This window comes from Enoplosus armatus, chromosome 8, assembly GCF_043641665.1.
Source record: "Enoplosus armatus isolate fEnoArm2 chromosome 8, fEnoArm2.hap1, whole genome shotgun sequence".
Lineage (NCBI taxonomy): Eukaryota > Metazoa > Chordata > Actinopteri > Centrarchiformes > Enoplosidae > Enoplosus > Enoplosus armatus.
In genome coordinates this window covers 13,876,984-13,903,411 of record NC_092187.1, presented here as the reverse complement: position 1 = coordinate 13,903,411, position 26,428 = coordinate 13,876,984, and the positions used below count along the sequence as shown (strand labels likewise).

The 26,428-nt window shown below is 43.0% G+C and overlaps 2 protein-coding genes across 4 annotated transcripts in view; both read left to right on the top strand.

The window, feature by feature from the left end:
* Positions 1 to 7,715, top strand: part of nav1a (neuron navigator 1a) — a 73,358-nt gene extending 65,643 nt beyond the window's left edge. The window contains exons 16-32 of the mRNA XM_070910000.1: positions 715 to 798; positions 2,146 to 2,251; positions 2,343 to 2,464; positions 2,589 to 2,597; positions 3,593 to 3,777; positions 3,882 to 4,035; positions 4,158 to 4,356; positions 4,465 to 4,553; positions 4,659 to 4,757; positions 4,870 to 5,041; positions 5,317 to 5,582; positions 5,683 to 5,834; positions 5,928 to 5,999; positions 6,096 to 6,301; positions 6,391 to 6,509; positions 6,618 to 6,806; positions 7,562 to 7,715. Coding sequence (XP_070766101.1) covers positions 715 to 798; positions 2,146 to 2,251; positions 2,343 to 2,464; positions 2,589 to 2,597; positions 3,593 to 3,777; positions 3,882 to 4,035; positions 4,158 to 4,356; positions 4,465 to 4,553; positions 4,659 to 4,757; positions 4,870 to 5,041; positions 5,317 to 5,582; positions 5,683 to 5,834; positions 5,928 to 5,999; positions 6,096 to 6,301; positions 6,391 to 6,509; positions 6,618 to 6,806; positions 7,562 to 7,657 — 2,319 coding nt within the window. The 3' untranslated portion in view covers positions 7,658 to 7,715. The remainder of the gene's footprint in view (positions 1 to 714; positions 799 to 2,145; positions 2,252 to 2,342; positions 2,465 to 2,588; positions 2,598 to 3,592; positions 3,778 to 3,881; positions 4,036 to 4,157; positions 4,357 to 4,464; positions 4,554 to 4,658; positions 4,758 to 4,869; positions 5,042 to 5,316; positions 5,583 to 5,682; positions 5,835 to 5,927; positions 6,000 to 6,095; positions 6,302 to 6,390; positions 6,510 to 6,617; positions 6,807 to 7,561) is intronic.
* A 2,882-nt stretch (positions 7,716 to 10,597) lies between these two features.
* On the top strand, positions 10,598 to 26,101 carry mybpha (myosin binding protein Ha). 3 transcript variants are annotated; one of them, XM_070910205.1, is made up of 13 exons: positions 10,598 to 10,684; positions 10,715 to 10,835; positions 12,593 to 12,643; positions 12,959 to 13,024; positions 13,505 to 13,639; positions 14,079 to 14,246; positions 18,645 to 18,733; positions 18,859 to 19,054; positions 19,453 to 19,592; positions 20,684 to 20,843; positions 21,746 to 21,882; positions 25,156 to 25,342; positions 26,039 to 26,101. In XM_070910205.1, exons 1-13 carry the CDS (start codon positions 10,598 to 10,600, stop codon positions 26,077 to 26,079), a joined length of 1,578 nt encoding a protein of 525 aa, XP_070766306.1. In that variant the 3' UTR covers positions 26,080 to 26,101. The 3 variants fall into 3 exon arrangements, with proteins under 3 accessions (XP_070766306.1, XP_070766304.1, XP_070766305.1); XM_070910203.1 differs by having other exon boundaries at positions 10,598 to 10,835; XM_070910204.1 differs by lacking the exon at positions 12,593 to 12,643 and having other exon boundaries at positions 10,598 to 10,835; positions 12,983 to 13,019; positions 13,494 to 13,639.
* The last annotated feature ends 327 nt before the right edge of the window (positions 26,102 to 26,428 follow it).

Sequence of the window (26,428 nt, the reverse complement as noted above, 5' to 3'; positions counted from 1 at the left end):
TTCTGTACGGCCACCCCGTCAGCATTTCCATTTGTTCAAGTGCAGCAATACCGCACAGGCATTATGCATGGCTTCATGCAGCACACATCAGTCAAGTGTTTCTGTGTGTGTGTGTGTGTGTGTGTGTGTGTGTGTGTGTGTGTGTGTGTGTGTGTGTGTGTGTGTGTGTGTGTGAGAGTGTGTTTCTTCCCCTGATTATTTTTTTATACTCTTTGACCTTATTATGTGAAGGCAGTGAATAGGCAAAACAGATGCACGGGTCACAACATGATTATGTGTTGGATTAATGACTGGGCTGTATCCATTATTTTACTGTATTAATACATTCTATAAAGGAGAAGGGAAAGTAATTTTCCCTTCCTGCTCTGGGCTAAAGTGGGTGTGTGTGAGAGAGAGATTAGGGAGGAGGTGAATTTTCCACAGGAGACATCCTGTTCAGCCTTTGTGTGTTATTCAGCCTTTTAGCACCTCGTATATGAGCAATAAAAGGGCAGAGGAAATTTATTGAACCTGCTCCTGTATGGGTATCAATTTCGAGTTTCATTAGTCTCCTATACTTGATCCATGTTGAAGTGATGCTCTGTCAAAGACCAGTAATATAAGTATATATTACTATGTTTAAATCTTGATTATTTCCTGTTATAGACAACTACTGCAATAAAAATTTGGGGAAAGAACTGATTGTTGCTTTTGTCTTTCACTTTTTCCATGCAGGCAAACCTGGTAGCCGCCTTTGAGCAAAGTTTATTACTGATGACAACTCGGCTGCAGAGTCTATCAGTAAGCCACGAACAGAAGGTAACTTCTCATCCACACTTTCAAACGCAAACACACACACACAAACCTGATCCAGCTGCATTCCACCATTGTGTCCATCTTACAAGCAGTCGGCTGAGAGCAGGCAGCGTTATTGTTAACATAGGGGTGAGGCGACTTTGATCACAGCCTGAGGTGAGGAGCTGAATGTAGGTTATAGGCCCAGGCTACAGCCCCTCAGGGTGACTTAGTGTGAGGAGAGGACAGAGGATCAATGAAAAAAGAAAACTTCACTTTAGGCTAAATGATGAACCCAAGGTGCAAACAGCTTGCACTCACAGCAAACATCACATTCCTGCGTTCTTCAGCCTTTGTATCTGTTTTGGTGTGAATGAATTGATCAGTGCCCGAGGCATTGTTCTGTATTAGTGTGTGTTTGTGTGTTTGTGTGTTTGTGTGTGTGTGTGTGTTTGTGTGTGTGTGTGTGTGTGTGTGTGTGTGTGTGTGTGTGTGTGTGTGTGTGTGTGTGTGTGTGTGTGTGTGTGTGTGTGTGTTTGTATAAATGTGAGGAGTCTCTCTTGGTGCTTCATGCCTTGCTGCTCCCACTGAAAGGCCCGTCTAGACCGCTCCAGAAGAAGTCTTTGTTGTTTGTGCCAGCGCACTGACCTGTGCAGCTCAGCCCGGAGCACAGGCTCTTTAACCTTGAGGAGATGGGCCGGGCGGCTCCATTTAGAGCGGAGTGGGATCGACTTTAGCGCACAATGAGCAGCACAGAGAGGCTCTGTTGCTCTGGACTCTTTGTCCTTTTGAACTGTTAACATCGTGTGGAGGATCAAGCCCACCAGGTGTATTAGCTCATACTGTGGGTTTGAGTTGTGGTGCTTGACTAAAACATATATACTACTCCCCTGTATGTAGCATGTAGCCAAACCATTTATTATTTTCAATTAAATCAATCTTTATTTGTCACACACATAATTGTACAGGAACAATGTGTGTGCTACATTGCCATGGTGCGAGAAAAACGAGCAATTTAGAAAAATATTAATATTTTCATATATGGATAAATATAAGTATGTGAGTTAAGTTACAATTGAAATATAGAAGAAGAAAGAGACATAGTAACACTGAATTGAGATGAGCATGAGTGATGATGATAATAAATAAATGAATAATCAGCAGGTCATTTGCATTTTCTCACCTTTTTTTTCTTCACTGTCTACGACCTGCAGCATTTCCTTATCTGTCCTGTCCAAGAGCACCTCATTAACAGTATAATGTAGTGAATAGAAAACTCAACAACTTTTTGATGATGAAAAGATTAAAAAAACAGATACAAATTGATCTATCCCAACCCAACTCACTGACATTTATTAAATGTTTGTGTAGGACACGGAGCTGATGGACCTGAGGGAGACCATTGAAGCTCTGAGGACCAGGAATGAAGAAGCCCAGGCTGTCATACATGGAGCCTTAAACAACCCAGATATGAAAGGTTTGGAGATTGACCACTTGGACCTTTCTGTTTTCTTTCTGTCTCTGCACATTTGCGTCTTCTGATGTTGAGTTTTCTTGTTTACCACCAGACCTGCAAATTCGACGCCAGAACTCATGTGAGAGCATCTCCAGTCTCAACAGCCTGACCAGCATGTCGAGTGTGGGCAGCTTGAAGGACCAAGATGCCAAGAAGAAGAAGAAAAAGAGCTGGGTAAGAACGCACCCTACATGTGTGTTACTCTCACAACCTGGTGTTTGCCTGTGCTCAGTTCACTCTCCATAGTGAGTATGACCAGCCTGTCCCTCCTCTGTGTTGTGTTATTTTTCACTTTTAGGTCTTTGAGGTGAGTGCAGTCATTGTGTCCCCATTAAGCCATTATACTTTTCTGTCATACAGCGTGATGGACCATCTAAAGCTGCAATCCTCAAGTACCCTCCATCTCTGCTCATTGACCTCAGAGACTATTGATTGGCTGCCTGTTCTGTTTTTATTATATCAAACTTGAATGGGTGGCTGTAATTCAGTTAGAGTGGCAATCAGCAGACATGTTGTTCCATAAAAGAGTTCTCAGTTTAATCATCAAAGTTTATTAAACGCCATTTTCTATTATCTTTCTCCTCATTTATATCACGCTTTACTGTGTATTTTGTCCTTCAGTTAAATTTAGTTCAGCTTTACCAAATAACCCTTACTGACCCAGCAGCTGGGTGCTCAATCTGCAAAAACAAACAAATATGCTTATTCGCTTTCTTGCTGAAAGTTGACACCACTCTCATGTCTGTACATTAAATATGAAGCTACCATCAACAGCCTGTTAGCTTAGCGTAGTATAAAGACTAGAAACAGAGGGAACAGCTAGCCTAGCTAAGTCCAAACAGAATTCAGAATTCACCACCCAGCACCGCTAAATACTATATATCTCATTTGTTTAAAAACTGAGTTGTAAAAACAACCGGTTGAGGTTTTCGTGTTGTAACTCTATCTTTGCCGTGTACACTTACTGCCTGGAGTCTCTGCTGGTTGCCTGGCAGCCTCACGGTGATGACAAGACACCAGGAAGTGTGTTAATGAGTTTTCAGAGGTCCCCCCTGCTTCAGTTATTATGCTAAGCTAAGCTAATTGCCTGTTGGCTCCAGCTTCATATTTAACTGACAGATATCATCTCACTCACTGCAAGAAAGTGAATCGTTTCCCAAGATGACGAACCATTTAATGTTTAGCATGTGTCAAATTAACAACTCTAACATCTCCTTTTTTTTTATCTATTTCAGTAATAAATGCAGTAATCTGCGGAATTTTGGTTCAATAGTCTGTCCATCTATCTCTCTCTCTGTGCAGCTGAGGAGCTCCTTCAACAAGGCATTCAGCATTAAGAAAGGCTCCAAAACTTACTCGGACATTGAGGAAATCGCCACCCCCGACTCCTCAGCTCCCAACTCCCCAAAGATGCTTCATGAAGGGGGAGAAGGAGGCGAAAACCAGCCCTCATCCCTCAAAACCTCGACCTCTGCCACCTCCTCTGTGTAAGCACACAAACACCTTCCTCCAGGTCTTGGCCCAATAGTGAGAAATCCAGTTTAGCCTTCATGGGTGTCTGGCCCTGATGAGTGCATCTTGTCTCCTCCAGGATCATAGAAGAGGGAGACAATGAGGAGACGGCGGTATCGGAACTACGCTCAGAACTGTGGGTGAAAGAGAGAGAACTGACCGACATCCGACTGGAGGCCTTGAGCTCCGCACATCAGCTGGAGCAGCTCCGCGAAGCCATGAATAACATGCAGGTTTGTTTTCCCTGTATGTGCATGTTCAGTAAAGTATATGCTTGATGTATAAGTGTAAATGATTTTGCATTTGTGTGTTAATATAACTTGAATTTAAAGTTTCTTACCTGCCTGTGTCCTAGTCAACGGTGGAGAACCTGAAGACCGAGAATGACCATTTGAAAATAGGAAGTCAGGTCCATCTCCCTGGCTCCGGTCCCACCTCTTCCACTTCCCAGCCTTCGGGCCTGGCCTCTCTCCTGGGACCCTCACTGAGGCAGCCGATGAGCATGTCCCTCACCAAGTCCTTCAGCCTCAGTCTGAATGATTGTAAAGATCCAGGTTAGAAACAAACACAGAATTTTACCTATTTTTGAGCTCACATGGACCATGTGCATAAAAGTTGCATTTTTATTTTCCTTTCATGTCTGTCTTTCTTCACTCTTTCAGACGTGTCTCCAGTTGACACGATAAGTGTGTCTTCCCAGCTGGATGAGGTGTGTGCACAAGTACTGGTCCGCATTGGAGACCAAGCAGAGGTAAACACAGAACGCCTTTAATAGTCACAATATCCAATAATGTCAACAGCTTTAAATTGAGCAGCTGGGAGATTGTGCACTCTCTCCTTCCCTCTGTCTCCGTAGGATAGTAAGCAGCAGCAGGAGTACTACCTGGGTTCAGTGCCGGTCAGTGCGAGGACTGACTGGGCCTGTCTCGACTCTCTTATAGCTAAGACCTTCAAGGTAAGTCATTGCTTGTCCTCTTTCACTGCGTAGACATTTGCAGTTCTGACAAATAGTATAGCTGTGATTTGACAGATCAGTCCTCACTTATTTCCTTATTCGTTTTCTCCAGGACTACCTAACTCAAGTGGACCCGACAACCAGCCTGGGTCTGTCTTGTGATTCGCTGCACATGTACCAGCTGACCCAGGGAGGGCAGAGGGTGATAGGAGGAGACAAACCTCAAGCCTCACCTTATCGTTGTCTCAGCAGTGGTCCAGCTCGAATATTTGTCACCCTGAAAGGTTAGTGAGGGTCCTCGACTGATAATAGAAACCATACTAGCAGTAGAATTGTGTATGATTCACAATTATTGCCAACCATTTTCATTTGGATTGATATTATTTGGACTCAGTACACTGTAAAACTCTGTAAAACCTTCAGACTTGTTTGAGAAAGTCGTTCTGAAAAACCCCCAGCATTTTCCTGTTTTTCACATACTGCGTTTACAAGTATTTAATAATAAATACTATATGAATCCAACTTCACCTCTCTCTTCCTTGTGTCTACGTCTCTCTAGGACTTCGTGAAAAATGTGCTGACTCACTGGTGTTTGAGACTCTGATTCCTAAGCCAATGATGCTGCACTACATCAGCTTGTTGGTGAAGCACAGGCGTCTGGTTCTGTCTGGGCCCAGCGGGACGGGAAAGACTTACCTGGCTCAGCGTCTGGCCCACTACCTCCTGCTGCGCAGCCGGACAGACTCATCCGAGGACGACCATGAGCCCTGTCTGCTGGGTCGCAGCGCTGCCATCACCTTCAACATGCATCGTCAGACACAGAAGGTAACAAATGACTCAGGAAGTTTGCCAGTCGGTTATCTTGATCTCTTTTTTTTTTTTTCACGAATATACATTTTAATTCATATTTTCTTTGAATTCACAGGAGTTGCAGTTGTATCTGTCCAATCTAGCAAATCAGATCGACCGAGAGAGTGGAGGAGAAATGCCACTGGTTGTTATTATAGACGACATTAGTGACGCAGCGTCCATCACCGAGCTTGTTAACGGAGCACTCACCTGCAAGTATCACAAATGGTGAGTCACTTCAAACTGTTATAATATTTCACTGAAGAATTAGAATAAGATTTGGTCCATGAAAGTGCATCATTTCCTCTGTTGATGTTTCAGTCCTTACATCATTGGAACAACCAATCAGCCTGTGAAGATGTCATCTAACCACGGGCTGCATCTTAGCTTCAGGTGAGCTCAAAACCTCCTCTTACTTTGATACACTATTAAATACAAAATTAAGCTATCATATAGAGTAAAAGTACCATTCCTTGCACATGACCACAGGATGGTAATGTTCTCCAACAATGTGGAACCGGCTAACGGGTTCCTGCTGAGGTACCTGCACCGTAAAGCTGTGGAGGCCTACCAGGAGAAGGAGCAGGACTCAGCACGCCACCAGGCTCTTCTTCAAGTACTGGACTGGATCCCTCAGCTCTGGTACCACCTCCACGCTTTCCTGGAGAAACACAGCACTTCAGACTTCCTCATAGGTGAGTGACAGTGGACACGCAGCAGGGAACAGGGGCCATAATTGGATCTGGAACAGGAAATCAGTTAACATGACATGTTCCTCCCTCAGGTCCCTGCTTCTTCCTGTCGTGCCCAGTATCAGTGGCAGAGTTCAGGCAGTGGTTCATTGACCTGTGGAACCACTCCATCATACCGTACCTGCAGGAGGGAGCCAAAGATGGCATCAAGGTGAACGCACACACATCTTCCAAACTGTAACATTAGTGTTAACAACAAGAAGTTAATTCCTTTACCTCTTCAAATGTTGTTTGACGGCATATCTCTGTCCTCTTTCAGGTACACGGGCAGAAGTCGGTATGGGAGGATCCAGTCGAGTGGGTGAGAGGGACTCTCCCTTGGCCCAATGCACAGCAGGACCAGTCCAGGCTCTTTCACCTACCTCCCCCCAGCATAGGTCCATCCAGTGAGGAGAAGAAGCCCCCCAAAGATACACCTCCACCCAGCACACTGGAGTCAGACCCACTGGTGAGAGTGAAGGTTTCATTCTATCAACAGAGAAATTGTTTTGATAATAGATGGAGGGGGTTTGCGGCCCTTTTATAGGAGTTTAACTGTTTAAGTCCTATAAAAGGGCCGCAAACCCCCTAACAGTTAAATTGCGTTCTTGTTGATTAAAAGACTGCACTAAGGTTTTGTACAGTTTAAATTAAAGAAAAGAAATGTGGGTGTTTGGGCTTGTGCAACATGTATTTCATAGCCTGCCTGTTCAGAGGCCCAAAATACAGGATGAGAGAATGGAAATCTATACAAATAGCTGCTGCACCTGATATGTTACTGCAGACCAACCACTGTGGCGGAGGAAATGTGTCTGAAGTTTCCTTTAAACATTTAGGAAAGTCGGGTGTAAAATCTGTCTCTATCTCATTCAATCTCTGATCTTTCTGTTATGCATAGTGAATATCCCACCAAGTGTTAAAGTCATTTATCAACAACTTTATCAAATGTGAGGATTTACCACTTTTTCTCTGTTTTATATCAGTTTAAATTTAGATTGGTTTTGTTGTGGATCGTTGTTTGTTTTGGGTTTGTTCTTAAGCCAAGCTATTGTCTCAATAAGTATAGAAATGTTTGACACGTTAACGGATAAGAAATGTAATCCTTAGTTACCATAATGCTCAAGTGTCTGCTTGTGAGATCAATTTCAAGAAGTATTTCATCTATGCCCTGTAAAACAAAACAGTTTAACTCACTCTGCCTCTCCGTCTCCTCCTGCTCCCCAGATGGCCATGCTGTTGAAGCTCCAGGAGTCGGCCAACTACATAGAGTCTCCAGAGCGGGAGGGCTGTCTGGATCCCACTCTGCAGGCCACACTCTGAGGACAACATGCGAGTGTCGCTATAGAACTGTAGACTCTCTGTCACGGCTGACACGGCGAGTGCAGTCCCAATGAGACTCTAAAGACTCAATAATTAACTTAACAGTGTGCTCAGTGAGCAGCTACAAAGCTAAATGTAAAGGATTTATAGAGAGAGTGATTATGGACGAAGGGTTTGCTCTGCCCTGCTATCAGAACTTTGGAAAGACAATGAAACTGCTTTCATAGGAAGCTGCGATGATCATGTCAGGGAAAGACATCGACTTGTCTCTTCTCTGCCCTCAATTTTGTTGAATCTGCAAGTGCATGGTAACCAGAATAGTATGATGCAAAATATTACCTATAATCCTATCGATCAGGACCCAATTATTTTCTGTTCTTTTTCTTTTTGAACGCCACAACTTTCACACTTTCAACTATTGGTGCTTACTGTACTGGTTTTCTTTGAAGGCGCATGCTTCGTTTCACCAATAAATTCACCTCAGACGTAACTCCTCAACTTCCTCAAGAGTAGGATCATCACTCGACAACAGCCAAAAATGCACTTTATTTTCTACTTGTGGTAATTGGATTTTAGGAGGCTGTGTCAGTGACTGTGTATCAAAGCTATCAGTTTGTCCAAATCATGCAGTTCATTAGAAACTCCTCTAGGAGGCAGCGTCTACTTATTCCTGCCTCAGTGCTCTCCTGATGTGCTTTCTGACTTATCAAAGGTGCTCGGTGTAGAATATATCACACACACACTCTGTAATACAACTATGAAAATGGCCTTGAATGTTTTTTTTCTTTTCAGTTTAGCCACTGAGTCATTCGTGGATCAAATACCAGAAGCGTGAAGCTGTAAGAGTAACATGCATGGGTGAATAATGAACGGCATAATGAATTGGTTTTAGGGTCAGTCTGTAACGAAAATGTCATCATCAGTGGACTCGGTAGCCACTGGTTTCCTCCAGTAATATACTGACATCATAACCACAGAAACTGGTCTCGTAAACACACAGAAAAAAAACAAAACCTGCTTGTTTGTCTAGTCTGAAACAGCCAATCATTTCTGGCTATGCTTGCGTATATTCTGTATTTAGATATATCGGTAAACACAAACAATTCTCTTGTGATAGATGAGGATACAGCTTTGAAAATCTTGATTTTGTAGGATTTTATACTGAGTCATCTTCAAAGACCATCTGTATACCACGACTACCACCTAGTTATACCTAACATACCATAATTGACAGCGGCAGACAGTCACTGTTTCGATTTCTCATTTGTGATCCCAGAAAGGAAGAACATCAGAGAAAAAAAAGCATTTTCCTTCCTCATTGCATTTGCTCTTTATATCTTTGATAACATCCCTTTTTTTCGAACTGTAGAAATCTGTTCCCTTCTCACACGCTGTTTTAAGAGTTACCGTCAGAGTAAGGGCTGGGGGTGAGAAAGGTCGAACCTTATTTTTAAGTGGCTTCCTCCTTTTCCTTTCCTTCATTTGTTTGCACATAATATATGTTAGTACTAGAGTACTAGATTACAGAGAGTATTTATTGCTCACATCTTGACTGTTCTTGTGAGGAGGGAAGAAAACAGAAGACGTGTAAGAGGAGGAAACTGTAAGTAGTAGAGTTATTCTTAAACCTCTCAGCCCTGTAGCCCCTTGACCCTTGAGTACCTCAGACTGCCATATTCTGTCTAGACGTTCCTCTACTTTCCAAACGGGGTGCTGGTGTAAAGTAGAGACATGATGCCTAAGTCTATCTGTGCCTGAAACACAACTTGGCCTGAAGCCGCCTTTGAGCTGCTTTATAATCTACCACACGGAGGCCTCGATTTAGAGGAAACATCATCACTTCCTCTCACCTACTCTGATGTCACTTTAATATCATCACCTTGACGCCCAGATTCGGGTGTAGAGTGGGGTTTATCAATTTTGAGCTTCGGCTGGTAGTCATGGTGATAAGCTGTTAGTAAGTTAATATGATGTGTGTGTCAGTTAACTCTGCAATAGATGAGAATGTGTATCATGACTGACTTGTGTGCGATTTGACACCGTTTAAAGTGTGAAAGACATCTTTGTGGAGAGTTGGAAGCAGTGTAAGACCAGATATTAGCCTGGAGATGTAATGTTGATGCATGTATCCCTGCTGTGTTTTCCCAAAGTGTTGTTTCATTGGACCTACCACACCTTAACCTTACCACAGGAGGGATTTTTAATAACTGGATATCTTCCTCTTTTCACGTTGTTTTCAAGAGCAAGACATTTGTTTTTTCTTATGCAAATATTTGTAAAGTTTTCTTTTCTCTTTTGTACATGACATCACTATTGTAAACACTGTAAATAGTGCATCTGCGACAACAATCACACAAAAAAAAACGCGTGTAGAGATCTACAGAAGAGAAGGCATGACCCCTGTATGCAGAAAGAGGGCGTCCTCTGTGGTTTTATTGTCTTCCTCCAGTAGGAAGGAGCACTTGAGCTTAAAAGGGGGTCTAATAATGGTTGTATGGCATGTCTCTATAACCACATCAAATCCCATATGTCTAACATTGAGCAATGGACACAATAAAGTCATGCCATTCTTCACATCACGGCCTGTCTTGGCTGTTTGTTTACATTATATTATCCACTGGAGGGCGCTAGTCCTACTGTATATGATCATTTATGAGCCAATATGACCATTTTATCTTTATTTGTGGTGCTTTTTGTCATTATTTAAATGTAGGTTTGGTTGCTTGTACACTGTTTATTATTAAAACAAGCCAGGAGTTTTCCTGCCTGCTGGAGGTTACAGGTCCTACCAGAGATGAGGATGTGACTGAAGGTGGGAGGGGGGTATTAAAGTCAGGGAATGGGTGGAGTTGTCTACAAGCCCACCAACCCTCACGCTATATATATTACCTAAGATCCCCCTGGCTCCTTCATCCAGAGGACTGGCCGCCTGTCAGCAAGATGCCAGGCAAACCTGCGCCCATCAAGAAGTCCCCAGCCAAGAAGGCTGCCGAGAAGGCGCCTGAGCCCGCCCCGGAGCCTGAACCCGTTCCCGTAGAGGCTCCACCTGCGGAGGAGGCTCCACCTGCGGAGGCTGCTCCCACCGAGGCGCCGGCTGAGGCAGCACCAGCAGCCGAGGGAGAAGCAGCCTCCGCCGCCCCGGCAGAGGACGCCCCCGCTGCTGAAGGAGGCGCTCCAGGTACCTGGGGCCTGAAGGCATCTTCACAACCACGAAAACCCCTCCTGAAAACGGGACGGAGTGCTAAGCTAACTTTACTAATCTTAGCTGCAGTCTAAGTCAACAGTCCTGCAATAAATCCAAACTTACCCTCATGACGTTTCAGTTTAAGATGAAACAACTTTATAAAGGTGTTGATTCAACATGATCATTTTGGAGGCTGCATTTGCATTATACTGACAGGTGTTTCTATTATTTTGTCCACCGCACTTATGTCAATGAAGGTAGGATAAATAACAGAAACACCTGTCAGTAATAATGCAAAAACAATTCAACAGCACCACAAACTGCAGCCTACAAAACGAAGGAAGGTGTTGTGTTAGACTGCAGTAGTTTTGGCTTGGTAATAAAGTGGCAACAGAGTGTACATGTACTTTTTGAGAGATAAACATTTGTTTATAGTGGCCCGTTTAACATGATCTCATCTTCCTTTTTTCACTTAGTAATATTATTAATTATCTTGCACGTCTAATTTTAAAGCTTTTAATATCCGTCATAGGATCAGAATATAGTTACAAGCATGAAAATATGCACTTTTTGCATTGTGTTTTATGCTATGTATATGATTCAGAGATGCTACAATACTAACCCCAAGTCACTGCACATGCTGCAAAGGAGACACCAGACACAACTCTTGAAACAGGGGCTGTAACCCAGCCCGGGAACCAGACCAGTCTGCAAGCTCATGTTTTATTTGCTCTGGCAGATAATTTGCATTTGTGAATTGGTCTGCTGATGCCCCCCCCCCACTCCTAAAACCAAACTGTTGCTTGTTTAAATTCATTCTCAAAATGTAGCCCTTATTCACAGTGAAGCTAAAACTACGCGCACCAATAACTACAGTAGTGAATTGCCTTTTATTAACCTTTTCCCTGGATCTTCTGTTGATCTCTTCACCTGCCATCATGTATAATTTCCCCCCGGGGATCAATAAAGTCTTTCTGATTCTGATTCTGATGTATCAAACATCTAATACACATGCTGCTGATGGTAAATTACATGATTATTAATTTAATTATTAATTATTTTCTGGCCATTAATTTCAGTACATTCATATTAAATTAACGGAACAAGTAGCAGCACAAAATGCACGGGACTTATATGATGGTGTCATTGCAGCAACCGCCAGTGATATCTACACCACCACCAAGGTACTGGTAAACCCAGAGATGAACCAGTCTTCTCTTACTGTCTCTACATGCAGTAGAAGACGCTCCTCTTTTCTTTCATTTAGAGATTCTGGTCACCAGACCTTGGTCAGTAAAGTAAATCAATGGTGGATGGAGTCGAGTGACTGGTATTGTTTCTGCCTGCTAACCTCGACATGTAACTCTCCTAACTTCAGCTGATGCCACAGCCACAGAGGTGTAAACACACACCACGGGCGGTCCACACACACGAGCTGCAATGCATGATGTGTGTGTTTGTGTCTCACTGTGCACTCTGTTGTCTTTACTGGTATTACTGTCTGTGAAAGTTTTTGTCTTTGGTCTTCTGCTATGTGCAAATGTCTTACAGTGTGTTCAGGAGTCTGTTTTTGGGTCATAAAACCGTCTGTTCTTGTCACTGCGAATACCGAAAGCTTCGTCGTCCGTGCAGCTGTTTGCTTCAGTGGAGAGTATCTTGATCAAATAAGCTTGAAACTGATTGATTCCCTGCATGAGTAATGTCATAATGTAAGTCACTAATCGGCTTTCCTAATGGCATTTTAACGCTAGCTGCTGCTCCCGCTGCTGAGGACGGTGCCGCTGCAGACGCTCCCGCAGATGGTAAACATAAACCACCACACTGACAACAACATTACTACTCAACCACAAAATATACTGCAAACAATCATGACTTCTTTATTGAAAAGCTCGTCAAACACGTGCTATCCATCATGCTTTTCCCCCAGCTGGGAGGACTAGTGGGTTATTAACGAAACTTTGAACATCCTGACATCTTTTCCAGTGAAACTGATATGCTGGTTGAAACAGGTCGAAATGTCACTTAAATGGAAAAGATGCTCTGGATATTTATCAGGGCGTCATTGCTGGTGTGTGTTTCTAAAAAACGACATTAACCTCCTGCTTGTTTGACGCCAGCTGCTCCAGCAGAAGCTGCCATAGTTGAGGAGCCGCCAAAGGCCCCCACGCCCCCACCTCCTGCAGGTAACACCAACACTCTGCTGTCAGCTTGCCCCCGCTTTGAACACCCACTCAAGGTCATTGACAGATGTTATGATGTTAACATTTCTCTCAGTTTACTATCATGTGTGACAAAGAAAAGCTGGAAGCTCCAAATATTTGATATTTTTGCTTTAAAAATGACTAAAACCGCAATTCCATTATCACAATTATTGTGAATTAATTTTCTGTCAGTCAAATAATTGACTACTTCAGGTGATGAATCATTATGGAAATAGATATGCAGAATTGTATATAGGTTTGAGAGCAAATCCCACATAATTCTTTGTCTTCATAAACTATATATTTTTTGACATTTCAAGATGCCACCTTTGGCTTTAGGAATCATGTATTAGAAGAGAGAGTAGCTGGGTAATTATTCCCTTTTGTGTGTATGTTCAGTGTCATTTCAGTTTACTGTTGTCCACTTCAACCCTTTAATGAATCTGTCTGAACCTCCCTCAGTCCCCACCAGCGCTCCCCTGGACGTATCTGTGGAGGACGTGAACGACTCCAGCCTCACCATTAAATGGAAGACGCCAGAGACCATCGGAGACTCTGGCCTGGACGGATACACAGTCGAGTACTGCAAGGATGGAAGTAAGTCAGTGTGTGTGTGTGTGTGTATGTGTGAGGCAGCACCTGTCCCCAGAGTGTCAGAGGGCAGATGGACTCATCACAGGGTCCAGGCCGTATACGGCAGGCAGCATTTCACCGGCTGTCACTGTATCTCCTGACACCACTTTTAGAAGCGCTCGTTTGCTCAGATGACAGCATGCCTTCTGAGATTTCATCATGACGGCCAAAGTGTACTCCTTATGGGGCAGGTTGTTTGTAAACTTGTGTCGACAGGCGATAAACCACTTAACATGTCCCATAAAGGGGTGTTTTACACTTTCAAAATGGAAAGAATGTTTTAGGAGGAATGAGTATCTCAAAGAAGGTGCAGCCTTATCAAGCTGTCATGACACGTAAACTTCAAACTGAAAAATGCACTAAAAGCTTACATACTAACACAAACCCTGGGTTTTCCCTGCAGCAACAAACTGGGTTGTAGCTCAGGAGGAGCTGACCCCAGCTAACCGCTACTGCATCAAGAATCTGACAGCCGGTGACCTGCTGCATGTCCGCGTGGTGGCCGTAAACGCTGGTGGCCGCAGTGAACCTGGTACACTCGCTGAGCCTGTGCCGATCCGCGAGATTGTTGGTGAGTAGCAGCCAATGTCATTTCTCAAACTGCACATCAGACCACTTACACGTGTCTACTAAAAGAGGAACGGCCCAAACTGCAATTGTAAGCTTGTCTTTGTAGAAACTGATGAAAATATTCTTCCATTTCAGTTCTATCTGTGTCCAAAATGTCCACACAAGTCCAAACAAAATTTCCCTACAAAAGATACGGTTGATATTTATTTTTTGTCCACCAGTGTAACGACAGCTTTTGAAATGTCTGTCTCCAGCCTCTTTATCAGGAGCTCTCTCTCTGATCGTTGTAACTTATGACCTATCCTTAAAATACTCGTGTTGCAGAGGTGGTATTAGCTGCCCGGGGGGGGGTCTCAGATGGACTGCACAGATGTATGCACATAAATCCCGCAGGTGCTGACAAGACCTTTCATTAGGTGTAAATCATGCTTTCACTTGCACACACATCTTCAGTCATTACTGCAGGTTTGACAAATAAGAAAATAAGAAGCGCTCACAAATGTTCTGCTCGCATTTTTTGAATTAAATTAATAGCAGCAGTCTGTGGACCTTTTTGTTTTTTGCTGGTAGCATGCTCAAGGACTAAAAGAGATGTAAAGAATAATAAATAATAACACAGTGTATTTATTTAGAGCTTAAATCAATCAATGATTAAAAAGTGCTTTACAAACATCATAAAACAGTATAAAAGAAAAATAAAGTGAACATCGAAAACATTGACTCCAATAGCAAGAGCAAAACGAGGGAAAAGGTCTAATAGAATACCAATATATTCATACATAAATATACATATAAATAGAGAGATGTAGAATATAGAAATGTTTACCTGCAGAATTGATTGCACCGCTGCACCATATAGTCTCAGACATGTGGTTGACTGTGTGGCTGCTCCCTCATCAGTCTTCCAGATGATTTAATGGAAGACCGAGTCAGGCAAAGCAAAACGTTTGGCTAATGAGCCATCTGGCAGCCATAATTTTTTACTGACTTCAACCCTGTCAGTGTGACCTCACTGTCACGTGCTCCCTTAAATTTACAGCGGTGGCTCTCTAGCTGTCCTGTTGTCTGGCGCAGGTATCATTACAATAAATTTAATTTTCCGTAATATGACAAGTTCTTAGCTTTGACATTTTCATAGCAGTTACATTTTTAGCCATGCTAGCGACGTGGCTCAAGGGACGGCATTGTCTTTGGTCCAGACTGAAATATCTCAGCAACTATTGAATGGATTGGCCCGAGGTTTGGTCCACATATTCACGTCCCCCTCAGGATTAATTGTAATAGTAAAATAGTAATCTAGTGCTATCATAGGTCAAAATTTCGATCACTGGATACCAGTAAACTAATGACATTCCCATCAGCCTCAGCTGTATTTTGTGTTGAGTGCTATTTAGCAAATTTATCATGCTACCATGCTAACTAAGAGGGTAGACATTATATCTGCTATACATCAGCATATTAGCACTGTCATTGTGAGCATTCTTATGTTATCATTTAACTCAAATCACCGCTGTGCCTGAGTACAACAAGGTATAATATCTGAGTTTCGGTACTGATACCTGAATATTTTATTGATAAATATAAACATGTTTTCTTAAAAAAAAAAAAGTTCATTTCAGAAAAAAACAAGACTTCTTCTTCTCAAGATAAATGGTCTCATGGTCTCTAAATTCAAACAGTCCTACATAAACTCTGCTTAAATGAAGTCTAAAATTATGGCAAAATTACTATCTGATCAGACAGCAACACAGGCATTCAGTGACAGTTTTCCATACTTGCAGGATACCATCTATAATACATCTCTTCTTTCCCATGAAGCCGACGTCTTGTTGGTATACGTTAACTATCAGAACTGGCCATGGTTTGAGGTATCCTGATCATTATGCCCTTTTTAAAATTCACTTCAAAGCCACTTTTATATGATTAGAAATATTGTCCATTAGTCCTCTTGTACTGGTTTGTATAAAGAAGTGCAGCAAACGGCCACCTCTCTCACCTCTCTCTATATAATAAAGGGTTAAAATGCCCCAAAAATACAAAAAAAATACATGTGAGAAAATGTACTAAAGTGACACTTTCAACCTCCTCTTTGTTTGTTTAAACTGACATTGGTTTCGTTACTGGAGCCATGTATTTCCATCAGCACTCACACTGAGTCCCATTGACGTAGTGTAGACCTGAGCTGACATGCCCCAGTTATCCACTTTCAGAAGAACAGCTTACTCTCTCCGAGCGTATCTCCTGGTCGTGGTTGAAACTGCTGTGGACAAACAGGAAACTTTAGTGGAGAAATGCAGTTATGCAACCAGAAGTGCTGGTTAACAGAGGGCGGCGAAACATGACCCTAATTGATGGATTCCGGGTGGCTTGTTGGGGGGTAAATTCAGCTCTGTGTCAGTCACACGCTGTCCTGACCAGACAGACACCCATCTACACGTACAAGCCTCTGATAAAGACACTGTCCTACATATGCTGAAAGCCCCCCACAAAGACACTTTATCCAGAGACAAAGACAGATTATAGATTGTTTGCAGGAGGACTTGCTGGCTGCTGGATGCTGTAATGCCGGCAGTGCTTCTGGGCATTGCTGGGAAGTGTGCTGATTAGCAGGGATTAGTGTTTGAGCCAAATCTGGAGGCAGACCTGATCCCCATGGGGAATGATGGATCCAGGAGCCGGATCCCAGCCTGCGCAGCAGTGTTATGGTGACACATGTTAGGACAAGGAGGATGAGACACACTGGGCAAGAAACCAGGTGAGATGGGGAGCAGCGAAAGAGTAGAGGGAGGAAGTGTGACAGCTGCAGAAAGATGGACGGGAGGCTTATGGGGAGTGAGCGTAGACTGTATAAAAGAAGTGGACATAGCCACTATGACGTCACCCTTTGGTTTGTGGACCACCCTTTGGCTTTTTGGCCGTCACCATCTTTTAGTTTTTGGAGCCAGAAGTGACCCTATTTGGACGAGAGGGTGGAGCTGGGGATCTGAGAACCCGAGGACAATATGCACGCCTACCCATACTGTCAACCTGACTGCAACTGGCTCGGCTGTGCTCGCTGCTAGCAAAGTTAGCTTGTAAATGTACTTACCGGTAAAAATGAACTGCAGACTCCCTAGAGTGTCTTTTAGTACAACCAAACGCTGAACATTTTTAAATATAAGAAATTTGTATGTACAAAATGTACAAAGACAAAGACACTTTTCAGACCCAGAGGTTGTTGCTTGGGACAGAGACAATTCGAGTGGTTGAGGAGAGAAGGGTGAGCGATGATGGAGGGCAGCAGCCTGGTTGTTTCATGTATCCTGTAAGCCCAGAGAGCTTTTCAGACATTTGCTGCTTATGCAGAAACATGCAAGGGATGCTGTTCCTGATACTTAGCACCCGGCCTGAATGAAAGCCACCCAGCATAGCACCGAAGTAAATGTCTCACGAAGTCCCAACCACAGTGCAATTTAATCCACATTATTTTATTCACAGCGAGAGCACACCAGCAGTTATCACAGATGATTTGGGTGTCTACAGTATCCAGCCTGGTTTCTACATATGATGTTTGACCACCCTGATCTGTTGACAGCAATGACATCTTCCCGCTGATTCTTTGTGCATGACATGAGGGAACACGAGTTGGGATTCATCCAACTTTCTCATCACCAAAGCTATTTTAAGAGCTGCTAGAAGTAGGGTCTTCCTCTTTTGCCTCTCTCTACCCAGATACTGGACTTCAGAAGACTGGATCTTCAGCTTGATTTCCTCTTCTATGTATGTCACTACGACTGGGACATAGATTTGTTTTTTACTTTGATATCCACATAGATGGTGGACTCCTGAGTATAATGTTGTTTTGTGACTGAATTTCAAATATTGTGTAGCAAATCCCACCGAAAGATGGTCTGACACTTGACCACGGGGGTGTTAATACATTAAACTTTTCACTCAAAGTGCTTTCATTTTACCATTAGTGCAGGAACTTCCTGCATTGTCACATTTTAAAAGCTGAAACTTTTTCTAAAAGAAGTAAAAGAAAACGTTAGCAGCAACAAGTTTTACCATCAAAACAACTTTATTTTGTTGTGATATGTTTCGTTGGATAGTATGAACTAACTAGGGGGTTAATTTTAGCTCCTTCAGTCATGTTCTCCTTTGCCTAGCAGTGGCTCGTCTATTTAGGTCTTGTTGACCCGTCATTTTGAACATACGACCCCAATGACACAAACAGGAAATGTACACCACACAGTTTGTACACTGGTAGCTGGTAATGTTAGCAAATGTTGTCAAGTGGGTGATTTATTTAATCGTCACAAACTAATTTACCAGCATATTCCATACATCAGTAAAACAGAAAACAGATGATGGATGGGGCGGTAGACAAACATGCGTGACTTGACGTCTTGTTTTTCAGACCGTCCCAAGATCCGCATGCCTCGCACCCTCAGATCCCGCTTTGTCAAGCAGGTTGGAGAGCAGATCAACCTGGTCGTCCCCTTCCTTGTAAGCCAGCACATACACACACCATCTGTGTAGTCCATGAATAACATGTACAGCTGGAACAGAAAACTTTACATACTTTACCTTGAATCTTCTCGTCCTTTATCCCTCTTTTTCCAACTCGCCAGGGAAAGCCCAAACCTGTGGTGTCCTGGCTTAAGGATGGTCAGCCTTTGGATACAAAGAGGGTCAACATCAGGAACAGTGACAAGGACAGCATCATGTTTATCCGCACCGCTCAGAGGGAGGACTCTGGTGTTTACGAGATTACTGTTAAAGTGGACAGCTTTGAAGACAAAGCCACCGTTACCCTTCAGATCGTGGGTGAGTCGCACATGCACGTGATTACACACACATGTGCGTGCGACATGTAAATGTTGACTTATTTCGGACTTCCCTGTTGAATGTGCTCAGCTGTTTGTGCAGCTGACTTGTCGACTTGTTGGTTCTGAGACTCGTGACTTGCTCCGATAGAAATTCAAAGCAGTAGCCAACATACATCACACCTCTAACAATGATGTCCTTTGACCCCGGAGTGTTTGACCCTGCTCTCAGCTGCTGCTGTTAAAGTGTGGCCTGACATTCGAGGCATTACCGTACAAATATATAGGTTCACTTTTGATCTAACTTGGTGGGGAGCATACACCTCTTAATGCTTTGAGAAACACTCCAGTTATGATTTAAATCCTTTTCTAAATACTTACAGTGATGTGTCTCCTCAGAGCTGCCCGGCCCTCCTGCCAGTGTGAAGCTGGTGGATGCCTGGGGCTTCAACGCTGCTTTGGAATGGACCCCTCCCAAGGATAATGGCAACTCAGACATCACTGGATACACCGTCCAGAAGGCCGACAGGAAGACCGAGGTATGGCAGATGCTCACATACAAACACACCAGGCCAATCACGTTGTCAGACTGTCTGAAGTTGCAGACATAAGGTGGATTTCCAGGATTTAACAGGAGTCCCTCCGTAGATACCTAATGGCGTAGTGTCTGATTTCTCCCACTGATGCTGATAGCAACACTAGACAGATCGTACATGATCAGGCCTGCCATGCTTTAATTATATTGTAACTGTGTTTTCATTCACTGTGATAAAGAGCGGGAGTCTCGGTTGAGCAGAAGATTTGCACAAAACGTGTTTGCCAGATGGTGTTTTGATAAAGTTACTGAGAAAGAGAAGATAACTTGAGCCTTCTGTTCAACTTTCTTCATGTTGTCCTCACTCTGAACAATCACGAACGTATCAGTGAGAACACAAGCACTACATGCTTGCACCTTCCACGTGGTATCCCCATAGGCACAATGTGTAGTTACATTATGTGAGGAGCAAGTCAGCTATGGTGTAGCTTCAGAGCCTATACACATATAAGTAGAAGCTTTACAGTCGTGGAATGTAGAATTAAAAATAATATTTCTTATAAATCAGCAACCAAGGAGGATAATTTTGGATATTGTGTTTGTTTGTCAGTGGTTTTACATATTTAGTTAAACATCAGCTCCTCCCCACCCCCATTAGATTGCTATGTGTCTTTTCTCTGGGGTTTACTTACTACAGCTAATAGGTATTTTTAAAGTTGTGACTCATGGGTCTGAAAGGGATCTGGCACAGATGTAAGAGGGTACTGCTGCCAGGGGGCACTGAAAATATTTAACAACTACCAGAAGCTATAATACGGCCCGGGACATTCGTGGGCGAGGACATGCATATTCTATCGCACTCCATCTCTCTGTCTTTCTTTTATACACACTGGTGCAGTGAGTAGTGAGAATTTGCCTAAAACAGGCATCTTATTCACTATAAACTCACACGGGAGAGGACCAGAAGAATGGGGCTGATCACAGTGGCTGTCAAAATCAGGCTGATGATGTGTTGTTTGATATCTCATTGGCTCACGCTATAGTTTTGAATCCGTGCTGTCCTAAACTGGCCGTCTGTCGTGTGTCCACCTGCAGGAGTGGTTCACGGTGCTGGAGCACTACCACAGGCTAACTGCCACCATCTCAGACCTCATCATGGGCAACTCGTACGGCTTCAGAGTCTTCTCTGAGAACCAAGTGGGCATCAGCGAGAAGAGCGCCATCACCAGGGAGGTGGCCACCATCCAGAAGACAGGTGACGTTCTTGATATACTGGCGGGTTCAGTTTGTTGATATGATGAAGAGTTTAGTGGCAGGGCTGCAGTACATGTGGGTACTTATGCTTTAATGAGCTGCAGTAAGTCTGTGAGAGTCTTGAGTGTGTTTGTGTGTGTGTGTGTGTGTGTTTAAAGTGAAGACTTGAGGAGTGGTAATGGCCTTGGCACTGCTTTAATCATAAGTGGGTAGCTCTCTTGGCTAGTGCTCAGCTACTACTGAAATACATTTTAAGAGGCTCCAGCAACATTAAGACAGCTGGCAGAGCAAATGTTGCTCTTCCTGTGTGTGTATGCGTGTGTCTGTGTGTGTGTACGTGTGTGTGTGCATGTTCCTGTCTGTGTTCATACAGTATTTACCTGTGCACGTGTCCCTGCAATGAATGTCATTTGGACTTGTCACATGTAGGTCAGTGCGCTAAATCTGATTTGTGTTTGCACTTGGAAGTGTGTGTGTGTGTGTGTGTGTGTGTGTGTGTGTGTGTGTGTGTGTGTGTGTGTCCCTTCTTGCCATTTCTTTTGTTTTTTTCCTCTTTCTCTGTAATGATCTGAAGGGTGCTGCCGCCTTCTTCTGGCCAGTACTGCTTGGTGTCTGTGCTTTTAAAGTGTTGATCATACGAAAAGATGCCATGTAGCAACAAAACGATGTTATATTTCTGTGATTTTGCACATATTTGCCACGTCTTGATATTTATTAGTATTTATATTAATATTGTGATATTGATCTCAATCATATCGCCCAGCCCTATCAGTGGCCACTGTGTATTCTTATAGATATTCTTTTCCACGAATGGAAACATAACTTGTATGTAGGATGTGCAGCTCATTAAGCTGCATGTCGGATGGTTGAATAGCTTCAGAACCTTGTCCCACGTGTTCACAGGTATTGTCTACAAGCCTCCTGAGTACCCGGAGCACGACTTCAGCGAGGCACCCAAGTTCACCACAGCCCTCAGTGACCGCGCTGCCACTGTGGGATATACCACCAAGCTGCTGTGTTCCGTTCGTGGATCCCCCAAGGTCAGACAGACACTCGTATAGTATACCGCATCAGTGTGTCTTGTGTTTTAACCTGTGATTGTTTGTTTGGAGCACATGCTCACTTAACATAGCAAGGAGGTGCTGCGGACACATCTGGAAGAGATGTTATTATTATATATTTTTCATGTTGTAGGAATTTGAATTCTATTTTCCTGATACAACATTATTCCATATTTGAAGAGTTTTGTTCTTACTGGGGACCCTTGATAAATCATTTGAGTTGTGTGGTACACTGCTTCAAATGAGGTATTAATGTCACTGCTATTAAGATCCAGAGTGGAACCGGGGCAGGGCTTACGCTGGTATGCCTATGTGAAGTTTCAGTATGTCTCTCACTGTTCTTGGCGGCGGCTACTCTGGTTAAACATATCTTTACAGTTGCCCGGCTGACGCAGATTGCTTAGGTGGCGGGCCATGGTGGAAATGCAGTTGATAATGCGTCCTAGCTGTCCTTGGCTTCTCTCAACAAGGACAGCAGCGTCTGGACAGTCTGCACATGCCAGTGTAGAGGAAATCAAACAGGAACTCAGCGTGCCTGATTGTCCCTGAAGAGCCTGAATTTGATGACACAAGAGAAGAGGGACTGCTACCAAAAGATATTCATGTTTCAGGGACAGCCGGGGCGGTCCAGAAACCTTGGTGTGACATTTTTTGTGGCATTTGTGGGCAATTCCCACAGCTGCGAATATAGTATGTTTATCGGTTATACAGTGAAACCCTGGCTCATCACAGGCATCTGAGTGGATGCCTGTGTTTGAGAATAAGGACCCAGTTGCTGATTCACGCCCTGGGCATGAATTACGGTGTCTAAATGAGTCTTTAGTGCCTGTCCCTGTGGACCAGCAGACTGTGTACTTGACCCTGTGTGTATGAAACTGCTGTCACAGGTTAATCCCTTAATGTCACCAGACACTCGACTGCAGTCAATCACACCCACATCTCTAGCCTTTTTATCTTTCTTTATCCAACTTATATAAAATAAATTATTTCACACTCGGACTGTAAGCGTGTTACAGCGTGGGTTTATTGAGCCACTTTCTCTTCTCTGGCTCAGAGTCCAGAGCCCATTAAGAGCTGCTGAGGAGGTCCAGCAGAAAGGCATGCAGTGTGATAAGTTGTCCTGCTGTCTCTGATAAAGAGCTGCCACATATAGAGACTACACGAGAAGCTGAGAGAGGATAGATAGAAGACAAAGAAGAGACAATGATAGCCTGTTGTGCTGTCATGGCTAAGTGGAGATGCTGCCGTATCACAGAAGGTACTATTTTTGCCACCTGTCCGGACTACAGCCCTGTTATCAGTGTGACTGACACCCACACATATGGATGCCCAAAGACAGAAGTATGGTGAGACAGGAAAGAGTTTTCTCAGGAGAGATCAGTGGATGGATTTACATTATCTTTATCTCTGTTATCTCTGTCAATTAAACAAGACTAAGGACTGTCATGTTTGTGTTGCATCGGCCTGGAGCCTACTGTGGTAATGACTCACCATGGGCCCCAGTGGGATGGGAGGCGTGCTACAGGGTGTGGTGATGCCAATCCAGCGGCATACTGTAGTCTTGGTGCCAAGAATAAGTGCGCCTTGTGCGGTCTGCCGCCTGCCTGCTCAGAGCAGGTCGATGGCTTGGCTCCATAATGTTTTGGTCACTTTATTTAGCCAAGTCACACCCATATAAACCTCTCTAAAATCACACAACACCTTTCTTTCTGCTTTTATTCTACGTTTTCCAACCAGCTGACACGGTATTTATTTTGTCTGACAGAATAAAGATTCATGAGTGATTCTTACCAGCTCTGTAGTACCATCCTGTAGTTGTTGAGTTTGGACAAAAATGGTGGACCGACCAGCCAACAGACCAACATTTCCACCCATAGAGAAGAGGCGCTAGCAGGGCTAAAAATGCATCATATCAAAATATAATTGCGGGCTGATTCCTGATGCACTTATCCAAACTATGATCTCATTTGATCATAGATTTTGGAGTAATACACCCAATTGTCCCAGTCATCTCTCCTCCACCTACTCCATCAGTGAGGCAGATGGAGAAGACTAGTTTTCACTTTACATTGTTTGCCCAGCATAGTTTGACTAATTTACACTAAGCTGGACAAAAAATGTAATTACACCTGCCCCTCCACATCCTGGTACTTAATCATTTTAAATAATTATTATTTAAATAATAAATAATTTTATAATCAAAGCCATTTCATTGAAACCTGATGAATTCACTTAATCTTTTTTGCATAAGTCAGTTCAATTAATATTAATCTGTGGATCTTAAAAATCAGTTTACAGTTGTTACCTCGTCAGAGAATAACCTACATACTCACGACATGTTCTTTACTTTCTAAACTCACACGTCAGTTCTCAAACTCTCAAAAATAGAACAAACGTCTATTTTGAAATCTTGTTGTAAGCAGCATTGCAGAACTAAATATGTTTCACACATCAGGGAGGAATGGTTGAAACAAACCCTTCTGAAATGCATCAACTGAGGTGAAATCTAATAACCAGAGTCACCTTGCATGAAGCTGGGCCATGAGGAAAACGACACAGGCAGAGTGTCGCTGAAACTCAGAGCAGCACATACCTGATGCCAGGAAAAAGACTTAAGTTACGCCCATTCTACCCAACTGTCACACTCAGCACAGACTGTCTGAGCTCACTGGAAGACAAGCTGTCAACAGAATAAAAACGCAGTTTACTCAAATGCTCAGTTTGTCTGAAAACACATATAAAACTGTCGACCAAAAAACAAGCAAGTCTGATTAACAGGGTTGTTGTAATACATGTGTAGAAATGGAATTTCCAATAATGTTTTCAACTCAGGAAAGGAAGTAAGCACATTGATTCATTTGGATGTCTAATGCAATACAGGAAAGACTGAAAGTCAATGTGGTAATGGTAGGCTCAGCTAAGTCAGAGAATTTCTTTTTGTTGAAATGCCAGAAGCTAAAACTGTACAATAACATCAATAGTCAGACCTTTTTCCCCTCGATCCACCCATTGCTGAGTTTTGTAAAGTGCTAAAAGTCATACTTAAATTATATACTTGATAAAATTCTCATTAAATGTACCATCTATCAATATTTTATTTAGTTTGATACCCTTGGTCACTGCTGATGTTTTAAAAATCAGCACAAAACATGAAGGGTGGCACTGTGCACTATAACGAAACAGGGAAGCTATCTTTGAGGTGTACTGTAGATAGGTTCATGAGTTTATAACTGTCTCCCCTCCTCCTCTCAGCCTAAGATCGAGTGGTTGAAGAATCAGATGGTCATCGGTGACGATCCCAAGTTTCGTCAGCTCTCTAACCAGGGCATTTGCTCCCTGGAGATTCGTAAGCCCTGCAGCTTCGATGGCGGCGTGTACACCTGCAGAGCCAAGAACGCCCAGGGAGAGGCCACTGTCTCCTGCAAGCTGGAGGTCAAACGTACGTATCTACAGACAAATGAAGGATAAAGTTTTCAGTGAACAACACAGTCCAAATCTATTGAGGTTACAAAATCTCTTTAATGGAATTGTTCAACATTTTAGGAAATACGCTCATTCGCTTTCTGCCAGAGAATTAGATGAGATCAATACCAAATTCATGTGCACATAAAGACTGGAAGCAGAGGAATTTGTTGACAAGTTATATCTTGTTTGTTTAATCAGTACAAAGACCAAAATGTAAACACATTTTAGTTATATGGGGAGTTATGTACTGTTTTTTATACCTCTGTTTTAGTTTGGCTTTATTGAGATATAACCGGTTAATTAATGAGCTCTTGAGGTGCTCGTAGTCTCATTTTGTTACCTTTGGACAGAGCCAGACTGGCTGTTTCCCCTGGATCCAGTTTTTATGCAAACCGGCTGCTGACTGTAGCTTGATATTTAGCACACAGACGTGAGAGTGGTATCGACCTTCTCATCTAACTCTCAGCAAGAAAGCAAATAAGAGTATTTCCCAAAATGTCAAATTATTCTTTTAAATGTTGGAAATTTGTTTGAACCTGTCATTGGTCCCAGTTGATAATTCCAGTTTCCACTTCTCCAAAGTTTTACCATACATGTAACTGTAATAATATGCCAGAACTTAAATCCATTTTAAAAAACATAAATAAATTGTACCTTCCTCTCCCAACAGAGATTATTCTTTCAGAGGCAGACAAGGAAAAGGGCAAATAAACCAACACCCAAAGCTCCAGAGGTAAGGAACAGAACAGCTGTACATTTCCTCATCAATACAGTATCCTTTAATCTCACGTCACTTCCATCACTAACACTTTGGAAAATAAAAAAAACAATTGTAGTCTTCTTAAACTCATAGCATCAAAATAAAACAACTCATTTGTCGTCGTCCTCCTCCTCTCACATGTGTCACCCCACTTCTGCTCCCTCCTCTCCACCCTCCTCCTCCGTACATCTTGTACGTCGCACGCCCTGCTTTTGGATGTGATAATGTGGCAAAGATTAATGTCAGTCAAATAGAAATACCAGATTTGATGTTTTTACAGCTTTAACATTTCTATTTATA